Here is a 10,638-nt window from a genome sequence, read left to right as displayed (position 1 = left end):
GTGACTCTAACAGACCAAACAGGAGACCAAACAAGCAAAGAGTACGCAGCAGAAGACATCACAGCTTCAATAACAAAGACAGGTAAGCGACAAAAAACATGGAGATACAAGTCCAGTAAGAGCTGGAATCTCTGTGGGTCAACAGTATTTAAAATTAAATAAGGATTTAGTAACTCAAAATAATGACTTAGTATCTCAAATGTATGACTTAATATCTCAAAATCATGACTTAGTATCTCAAATGTATGACTTAATATCTCAAAATCATGACTTAGTATCTCAAATGTATGACTTAGTATCTCAAAATCATGACTTAGTATCTCAAATGTATGACTTAGTATCTCAAATGTAAGCCTTAGTATCTCAAAATCATGACTTAGTATCTCAAATGTACGCCTTAGTATCTCAAAATCATGACTTAGTATCTCAAATGTACGCCTTAGTATCTCAAAATCATGACTTAGTATCTCAAATGTATGACTTAGTATCTCAAATGTATGACTTAGTATCTCAAAATCATGACTTAGTATCTCAAATGTATGACTTAGTATCTCAAATGTATGACTTAGTATCTCAAATGTACGCCTTAGTATCTCAAAATCATGACTTAGTATCTCAAAACCATGACTTAGTATCTCAAATGTACGACTTAGTATCTCAAAATTATGACTTAGTATCTCAAATGTACGAATTAGTATCTCAAATGTATGACTTAGTATCTCAAAATAATGACCTAGTGTTTTAAAATAATGAATTAGTATTTCAAAATAATGACATAATATCTCAAAATAATTATTTAACGTCTCAAAATAGTGACTTGGTATTTCATTTTAAGAGAAAGCTGCATTAGATGAATTACTAGTTTACATAAAATAAGATAATTCATTCACCATAACATATTGTCATGCATGTTTTGTTTTGCCTTCTAAAATTGATAAGCGTTAATAATAGTGACATGGTGTTGCAAAATAATGAGAATAATTCTCAATATAATGACTTAGTATCTCAAAAGTCAAATTATTTCAAGGAAGTTTATTATATTGCGATACTGAGTCATTGTTTTGACATTTTTTGTTTTGAGATGTTTTTGACTAAGTTTTGCATTATTTTGAAATGCTAAGTAATTGTGTAATTATTTCAAGAAAGTTTGTAATTTTAATGACTGCCAGGATCTTCTTTTTCATTACCATGTTTTCATCTTATTTCATTTTTTTTGTACTGGCGTTCTTTTGTTTTGTTCCAAAAATGAATAAAATAGATAAACACGTGTTTCAAAGCCTCTTTCACTCAGGATGTAAAAAGACAAAATCCCTCCTGTGATTTAGTATAATTGGCATGCTTCAAGACTCAGTGCTGCACACACTAATGTGCAGTGTGGTTAACAGGCATATTAATATGCTCATTGTCAGAGCTCTGTTGGATGTTGTTGGATTTCATCTAAGTGTATTTTAAGCCGTATCAGATGAACTGTTAAACTAAAACTGATAGGGCCGAATAATCCCCTTCAATTAAAGGTGTCAGTCACCTATCTCAACCATCTGGAGTGAATTAGATCATATCTCATTCAAGGAAGAAAACAAATGGCGCCAAAGCGTCAACAATCAGCAGGGTAATTCCAGACAGTCAGTTTGTCCTACACGTTGGTGGAGAGAAATGGTGGGGTCCAAAGACCTATATGGTGAAGGCCAAAGACCAAGAAGGCGACGGCCAAAAACAAAGATGGCGAAGACCAAAGACCAAGACGTGGCAGCTAAAGACCAAGATGAGGACAGCTAAAGACCATGATGGTGACAGCTAAAGACCAAGACGGCGATGACCAAAGACCAAGGTGGCGACGCCGAAAGACCAAGATGGTGACAGCTAAAGACCAAGATGGCGACCGCCAAAGACCAAGATGATGACCGCCAAAGACCAAGATGGTGACAGCTAAAGACCAAGATGATGACCGCCAAAGACCAAGATGATGACAGCACAAAGACCAAGATGATGACAGCCAAAGACCAAGATGGCGACGACCAAAAAAGCAAGATGGCGACGGTCAAAATGCCGAACTGGAGGCTTCTAAACTGTAGTCCACAAACCAATGGGTGTCGTCATGGTGAATACGTCCACTACTTATAAACGTTCTATGGTACTAACAGACTCCAGACACATCAAGTCTTGGTGGCTGCCTATCAAGCTGCATACGGACAGAAACCTCCTGACAGTTGTCGGTGAGTAGTGAGTGCTGGAGGATCTTAAGTGAGTTACAACAGTCCTACATGTTGTCAGCAGGAGTGAGTCGTCCTCGGAGCTGATTTACAGTCAATCGGAGACAGCTGATCCGGGAGGCTCGGATCCATTCCTGCCCTGGAAGCTCTAACGCTCCTTCACACTGTTGGCTATAAAAAGCAAAGCCCCTCAGCTTGTACATGCCAGTCAACCACAGCATGTAAATATTTCAATATACATTAGAGAAAAAACAAAAAATGTATTTTTGTATTGTTTCTTAAATAAAAAAAAAAAATCTAAATTCGTAACTTCCTAAGTATGGACGAATGACAATATTCAAATGTCAACTTCTGCAGGTTTTAACATCTGCTGCAAAGGTAGAAGTGACACAGCAACAGATGCAGGAGTGGAGGAGGAGGCGATGAAACGATGAATAACGTGAAGGGAGAAACCCCAACTGTGAATGGCATGTCTGCTATTTGTGGAAGAGGGACAGAGAGAGGTTCTCATTGCATGAAGACAGAGGAGAAGCAAACTGTAAGCTTGTGGACATGTTGTCAAGATGTCAATCACCCTCTGGAAACCTGATTTACTGGAATTAAAAGACAGTTTATAAGATATTGCTGACGGTAGTCTATGTATTTCTTATTGTCAGAGGAAAACCAAATTTTACAAACAAGTTTGTCTGTTTATACCACTGACTGTTAGTTTATGGAGTGTGGTTTTGAAGCCTCCAGTTCGGCATTTTGGCAGTCGCCATTTCTGAATTTGGCCGTTGCCATCTTGGTTTTTTGTCAACCAGTGAACGGAAGTTACATAGGTAGCCCCGCCCCTAAAGCACACCCTGCTTTATGGTCTGTTTGACTCTAAATGGACCATAATGTACTAAATGAACATCATGCTGTATTGAAGAAGACTTGAAACTAGAGATTGAGACCATAAACTCATGTTTACAATGTTTACTGAGGGAATAAATCAAGAGAGAAGTAGAGTCATTTTAGACTAGACTTCTATACGACCAGAGGAGTCGCCCCCTGATGGACACTAGAGAGAATGCAGCTTTAACACATGAAGCTTTGACTTCACTTTTAAAAAATGGGAACGTTCGCCTGGTTAATCCTGATGTATTCTCTCCCTCACTACCACAGAGCTCCATTACAAACACATCAGTGAACCATGACACCGATTGTCCTTAATAGCCATGAACATTGTCACGCTAGTTTATTTTGAGCCGATCCCACATAGGCTGTCCTGCAACTAGATCACTATGTGCTGAAAACATTACCCCTAAAATATGCAGCATTCACTCCACAACTCCCAGCTGAAAAAGAAAATGACTCTGCCCTTTAAAAAATGAAACTATAAATTAGAGTGTTTAAAGTTTTACGTCTTCAGAAGGACACAATGGGTCAGACATGTGCAACAGCTGTTGCACATTTTAATGAAATTTCAAAATAAAACAATCAAATCAACGCGTATCAAAAAAGCAAACGAACAAAATGTATTTTTTTCAATCTTAATCCATGTATGTTCTACTGATATAATACTCCAAACATATATCTTCACTGTAGCTTATCCAATGAAAACCTAATTCCTCCCAAAGGAATCATTATAGTTTCATGTTCTTCTCTCTGGAAGCTGACCTGCTGTCTCGGGACTCGTGACTAAGCCCCTTTTTCCAAAGGCCAGGCAACGATAGAGACGGCTGTAAGTTGGAGTGATGTAACACTATGTGCTTTGGAAAACAGAGAACAGGACGGGGGAGGGGGGGATCTTTGTCCCGGTGGAGATCAAGGGCTGTGGAGGACGGAGGGTTTAAATACCAGGCAGAGCACAGAGGAAGAGCTGTGAGCTTTGGAGACACATTGACATTAATTCTGGATCCATATCAAACATTTCCAGCAGAAAGAAGAACAACTGTTGTTCTTCATTCAGGTGCAGCGGCAGATCTTGTAAGTTGTAATGCTCCTGTTCACTATTTTTAAGATATTCATGGTATGCATTTAGTTTTTTTTGTTTTGTTGGCTACAGGGTTGGCAATAAAGATCAGTCAGTCCAATTATCTCACTGATTACTGGGTGGATGTCTGTGACGTTTCTGGTGCCCAGAGGATGAATCCCAATGACAACCTGACTTTTTATTGAGTTTCAAAGTGTCCAATAAGCTGTTGCATAAAAATCATGTACAGGTTGCATTGCTAGCGCTAATGCAAATAGTTAGCGTCATCATTGCTGATTTTTTCTTTTAAAGCGAGCTGACGTGGCTATAATACGTGGAAGTCCATCAGTCTGACAGATTTTTTTGTATCTCTGCTTGTGTTTCTTCTTCTTCTTCTTCTTCTTCTTCTTCTTCTTCTTCAGCTATCAGCAGACCTCCAGAGGGGGCACATTGGGGTTTCAGAGCCCAGTGTGTGCAGCAGTGCTATGGGCAAGAAGGACAACAAATACGGGTCTTTGAGAGGTAACCTTCTGCTTCCACTTGTGTTTTGGTCATGGGTGACTTTAGGTTATTCTTCAAACTGGACTCACTTGTCCCATGTTGTTGTTGGGGTGACCGTGGCTAAGTGGAGAGCAGGGCCACCTTTCAATCAGAGGGTCGGCGGTTCGATTCCCGGCTCCTGCTCTACTAGTCTCATGTCAATGTGTCCTTGAGCGAGACACTTAACCCCAAAAATTGCTCCCGTAGCTGTGTCTACGGTGTCTAGATAGATGCTGAATTGTAAGTCGCTTTGGATAAAAGCGTCTGCTGAAATGATCGTAATGTAATGTTGTTGTTTTTTGTGATGAAGTGATGAATGGGAACAAAAAAAATGTGAAATTGGTTAAGAACTGATTTTCTTCCATAATATTGGCAGAAAACAATCTGTCAGTGGCAAAAATAAGCACTTTTGGTGGACGAAAACTGACAAAACACTTATACACAAAAACATACCGAACATACCCTTTAACGTTGAATCCATGTTTAGTGCAGCTCACACTGAGTCAGTAGGAGCATAAAGAACGGCATGAGCAGAAAAAAAGTGTGTGTTTACGTCTTTATTAGCAGCAACTTGTTTGATTTTTACAACAACTATTCTGTGTTTTTCTTGATCATTGAAGTGTCTTAGAAACGTTTCTGAATCTGAATCATACACTTGTGATGCCGGTGCTCGTCGCTTCAGATCGTTTATGACATTAACAGTGAATCGTCTTTCTGTCATTTGGTCTACTTGTAGACGCTGATGACCCAAAAACAGGCGACCACGCCGACGGAAAGACCGGAAGCTTCGAGCTCTGCGGCTCCTTAGAAACTAGTAACTCGGTGAGATTCTGTTCCTCGTGTTTCACCCTAAGAAAATATCTGTTAATACGTGTTGTTTAGACACACTAAATATGGGACAAATTGTTTGAATTATTTACATTTTTGTTGAGATTTCAATGCAGAAACGGGTTTGTTAACGACGTAAGCGCTAAGCACTGAGTTCGCCAACGTAGTGCGATAGCTATGTGAAGATGTTCACCACAAAGATGGAGAATGAAACCTTAACAAAGTGACCTAAGGATGTATTTCACGATCTTTTCCTTAGTACTTCATGATCTTTCTTGGTGGTTTTGTGTGATTTAAGTGCAAACTGTCCCCCATTGGAATTAAGTGATTTTGTGACAAAGAAACTGAATTTATTTTTTAAACTGTCTTTCTCTGTTTGTCACATACCTGCCTTCATCGCTTCATCTTCCTCCGTTTGCGTCGTTTGCCAACACTAAACTCAGCCTGATGACAACTCGCTCCGGCTTCAATCGGCTTTTCTTGGCGACGGCGCTGTCAATGCCGCTGATGATGATGATGATGATGATGATGATGAAGGGAAGGAGAGTCACGAGGGAGAGAGCCGTTATGAAGATGAAGAGGGTCACCTGGTCTATCACGTCGGCCTCCTGATGAAAGGAAGATGTACTCAACACCAGTCTTTGTTTTTTTTAAAGATTTTGATATTTGAGATAAGATAATTAATTAGTGATTGCTGAATTATTCTAAAGTTTATTTTAGACTGACATTTACACACAAAATATTCAGTTTTATTCAAGAAAAGACAATATTCCTACTAAGCTGTTTACATGTCTAACGTATGTATACTGTATATATATAAATATATTTATATAGAGAAATATATTGATATATACATACTGTTCATAGAGATTTTTTGACATAAAGAAATAAGAAAATCAGCATATTTATAATAAATTACATTGTGTTTACAGTTCACATCATAGTTTAAACATCGATTACATTTAGTGAAATTATCTCTTCCTTATTTCACCATTATGTGTTATGTGTAATGGTAAAATAAAAATATATAATTATATTTTACCATTATATTTGCATCACAATCTTTGTAAAGTCTCCTTTAGAGCATGAGCAGAAACCAATATTTGGTCATTTTTAGACTGTTTTAACTTCAATTATTTACAGATTAACATCATAGTATAGAGTTTATTTAGTAAGTATTTCGCAAGAATATATATATATATATATAATAAAACAAGAATAATATCAACACGTCCCACATCAGAAAATGCTACAATCACAATAAAGAATAATTCTGAATGTCTGTTTCCACGACTCGTACGTAGAATAACAGTGGAATAATATCCTGCATGTTGCTGTTCACACTGGTGGCCTAAATAAATGTCTCTGTCTGTTTTTCCAGATGAGGTGGTAAAGACTTTGGGAGCGGGAGCCTTTGGAAAAGTGGTGGAGTGCATCGACAGAGACAAGTAAGCTTCTGAAGAGATTCTCTCATCCAATCGTAGAGCTTCTCTGGTCTCCATCCATCATGAAAACATCCTGATTTATTTTTACACAACAGTTTAATCCTCCCGTAAACTTAAAAGCTTTATTTAATGTGCCGCGTGTCCGTCAGAGACGAACGCGTCGCCGTGAAGATCGTGAGGAACATCGAGTGTTTCCGTGAAGTGGCGAAGTCTGAGATCTCCGTGCTGGAGGAGATCAACGGGCTGGATGACGACAGCAGATTGTGAGTGGATTATTTAACTATTCATTTATTATTTTGCGTCTTGGCGTCTGTAGATTTCTCCTAAATGCCTCATTTGCATATTTAAACATAACATTTCAGAAAACTTGTCATACAAAATATAATCATCTTAATGTGAGTAATGAACAGAGGAAGTTTCATGGTGATATCTATTAGTTTTATTTTTTACCCCATTCACCTGTCTTTCTTTAATCTTCACCTGAGGACTAAAGGCTCCGGCCTCTAGTTAACGGACCCTGACTCTCTCTGCCCCCCCCCCTCCAGTGCCTGTGTGAGGATGCTGGACTGGTTCGACCACGAGGGTCACATGTGCATCGTGTTCGAGCTGCTCGGCCTCAGCACCTTCGACTTCCTGCGCCTGAACAACTTCCTGCCGTTCGGCGTGGAGCAGATCCGACACATGGCCTTCCAGCTCTTCAGAGCCGTCTGCTGTGAGTCCAGTGTGTGTGTGTGTGTGTGTGTGTGTGTGTGTGTGTGTGTGTGTGAGACCTCTGACCCCCTGACCTCAACCTTACCTGTGACTGCGGTTCGAAAAGTCTTTTTTTTTTTGCATAGAGGTGAAGGAACAGTGGTTAGGAATAGACGTTAGGAGGTCATTTTTGGACTTTTTGACCGCAGCCTAGAACTTTTTCATGGCGGTCATCTTGGAATTGGAGCTTCTTGCTCTCAGTGGAGGTTGTTTTGGGGTGAGAGAAGTGACAAAATGAGTGTCAATGTAGTCGAAAAAAAACCACGGAGACGTTGAATCAGGCGCTTTTGGCATTTTCGAATTTGCATTCTCAATTTTTTACGATTAGTAAACGTTTCACTGAAGCTCTTTCAATGACTTGTTTCCTCTTCTTCTTCTGCGATGGTTTAATGTCACCAACTGAAAAATAACACACAGTTACAGTGTGTGTGTGTGTGTGTGTGTGTGTGTGTGTGTGTGTGTGTGTGTGTGTGTGTGTGTTCCACAGTCTTGCATCGTAACAAGCTGACCCACACAGACCTGAAGCCGGAGAACATCCTGTTCGTCTGCTCCGACTACGACCTGGAGTTCAACCACAAGACGGTAAACGCTTCCTAACAGCAACATTTTTTAAATATGTTCACCAAGTATTGAGGGATGTTCAGCAATGTGTGTGTGTGTGTGTGTGTGTGTGTGTGTGTGTGTGTGTGTGTGTGTGTGTGTGTGTGTGTGTGTGTGTGTTAGAAGTGTGAGGAGAGGAAGCTGAGGAGTCTGGATGTGAAGGTGGTGGATTTTGGCACCGCCACATTCGACCACGAACACCACGAATCCCTAGTGTCAACACGCCACTACCGAGCTCCAGAGGTCATACTGGGTACACACACACACACACACACACACACACAGATAATGACTAAATGGTTCGGGCTTCTGGTTTTAACTGAGTGTGTTTGTGCACAGATCTGGGCTGGAACCAGTCATGTGACGTTTGGAGTTTGGGCTGCGTTCTCATGGAGTTCTACCTGGGACACACACTATTCCAGGTACACACACACACACACACACACTCTCACACACACACACACACACACACACACACACACAGAAACAGCTGTGAGTTTTTTCTATCCTGTGTGTTGTTTCAGACCCACGACAGTAAAGAACATCTGGCCATGATGGAGAGAATCCTGGGACCGATTCCCCTCCACCTGCTGAAACAGACCAGGTAACATCCTTCTTAGACCCCCATGTCCTCCAGTTAGGGTCTTGATCTGGTTCAGTCTCAGGAGGGCATCAAAGAACACGTGAGGAGGTCGGGGTGGATTCACGGTTTTGGATCAAAACATGAGACTTTCACCATGCTGGTCTCATCCAGCGTTCGTAGCTACACTGGCGAAAATAATAAACTTTAAATTATAGATTATCCCATAAAATCAACTCATATGTGATCCACGTCAATCATGAACCAGGAAGTATAAAGACTACAACAACCCACAAAGACTGGATGAGTCAAACCAACGTGAAATCTACGTTGATTTAATTGTTACAGAACTTGTGTACTTCGGTGACAAATCTTTTCTTAAACCTAACTCAGTGTTTACGATCTTTTCTTAAACCTGACTCAGTATTTATGATCTTTTCTTAAACCTGACTCAGTATTTACAATCTTTTCTTAAACCTGACTCAGTATTTACGACCTTTTCTTAAACCTAACTAAGTATTTACGATCTTTTATAAACCTGACTCAGTATTTACGATCTTTTCTTAAACCTGACTAAGTATTTACAATCTTTTGTTAAACCTGACTCAGTATTTACAATCTTTCTTAAACCTAACTAAGTATTTACGATCTTTTATAAACCTGACTCAGTATTTACGATCTTTTCTTAAACCTAACTCAGTATTTACAATCTTTTCTTAAACCTAACTAAGAATTTACGATCTTTTCTTAAACCTGACTCAGTATTCATGATATTTTCTTAAACCTGCCTGAGTATTTACGATCTTTTCTTAAACCTAACTAAGTATTTACAATCTTTTCTTAAACCTGACTCAGTATTCATGATATTTTCTTAAACCTGCCTCAGTATTTACGATCTTTTCTTAAACCTAACTAAGTATTTACGATCTTTTCTTAAACCTAACTAAGTATTTACGATCTGTTAATAATCCTAACTAAGTATTTACGATCTTTTCCTAAAGCTAACTCAGTATTTACTATCTGTTATTAAACCTAACTAAGTATTTACGATCTGTTATTAAACCTAACTAAGTATTTACGATCTTTTCCTAAAGCTAACTCAGTATTTCACCATCTTTTCCTAGAAAGCAGCATTACGTGCACAACGAGCGTCTCAATTGGGACAAGCAGAGCTCCTCAGACGATTACGTCAGGAAACACTGTCAACCTCTCAAGGTACACAAACCGCAATCAGCCAATCAGCTGCAGCCGTGAGGAAAGCAGCAGTGAACCAAAGAGTAACTTGTCTCGTTCTTCTCGCAGCAGCTCATGCAGAGGAAGAGCGAGGAGGAGAAGCAGCTGTCTGACCTGCTCGGCTGCATGTTGGAGTACGACGTCTACAGACGCATCACGCTGGAGGAGGCGCTGTGGCACCCGTTCTTCAGCCCGATGAGGGAGAAGAAGCAGCGCAGCTAGCACACACACACATACACACACACACACACACACACACACACACACACACACACACACACACACATTCAACATATACCTCAGGCTGTAATTTAAAGTGACAGTAAGCAACTTTTATCTGGTTCTGAACCAGTCTCAGTGTGGTCCTGGTCCTCTATCAGACCTCCATCAGTAAAGAGACCATCAGAGAGAAGATGTTTCTATAGAGTTATTCTTAATGCTCGCCATCGGAGCCACCGGGTCGGATTCTGGTGAAACCAGATGACATCATGCAGGTTCACAAAAAACTCCTTC

General features: G+C 39.8%; 1 protein-coding gene across 2 annotated transcripts; it reads left to right on the top strand.

Annotated features, from left to right (window-relative positions):
• LOC137891794 (dual specificity protein kinase CLK4-like) lies at positions 1–10,403 on the top strand. Of its 2 annotated transcripts, none has more exons than XM_068736593.1 (13): positions 1–82; positions 4,572–4,671; positions 5,426–5,511; positions 5,961–6,141; positions 6,899–6,965; positions 7,112–7,225; positions 7,508–7,674; positions 8,200–8,294; positions 8,436–8,565; positions 8,652–8,734; positions 8,837–8,916; positions 10,017–10,107; positions 10,198–10,403. In XM_068736593.1, the coding sequence occupies exons 2-13, from the start codon at positions 4,635–4,637 to the stop codon at positions 10,345–10,347; spliced, it is 1,281 nt and encodes a 426-aa protein (XP_068592694.1). In that variant the 5' UTR covers positions 1–82; positions 4,572–4,634; the 3' UTR covers positions 10,348–10,403. The 2 variants fall into 2 exon arrangements, with proteins under 2 accessions (XP_068592694.1, XP_068592693.1); XM_068736592.1 differs by having other exon boundaries at positions 10,195–10,403.
• The last annotated feature ends 235 nt before the right edge of the window (positions 10,404–10,638 follow it).

Source organism: Cebidichthys violaceus, unplaced genomic scaffold (assembly GCF_023349555.1).
Source record: "Cebidichthys violaceus isolate CVI_PGR_0920_01 unplaced genomic scaffold, fCebVio1.0.p SCAF_70, whole genome shotgun sequence".
Classification (NCBI taxonomy): Eukaryota; Metazoa; Chordata; class Actinopteri; order Perciformes; family Stichaeidae; genus Cebidichthys; species Cebidichthys violaceus.
Note: the sequence above shows the minus strand (reverse complement) of the source record. Positions and strands in the feature narration are given on the sequence as shown.

Bases quoted from the DNA above. Each gene is read 5' to 3' on its own strand.
- LOC137891794 (XM_068736592.1), top strand. From the start codon at position 4,635: ATGGGCAAGAAGGACAACAAATACGGGTCTTTGAGAG. The intron at 4,672-5,425 runs GTAACCTTCTGC...GTCTACTTGTAG, and splicing joins CAAATACGGGTCTTTGAGAG to ACGCTGATGACCCAAAAACA. The intron at 6,142-6,898 runs GTACTCAACACC...CTGTTTTTCCAG, and splicing joins CCTCCTGATGAAAGGAAGAT to ATGAGGTGGTAAAGACTTTG.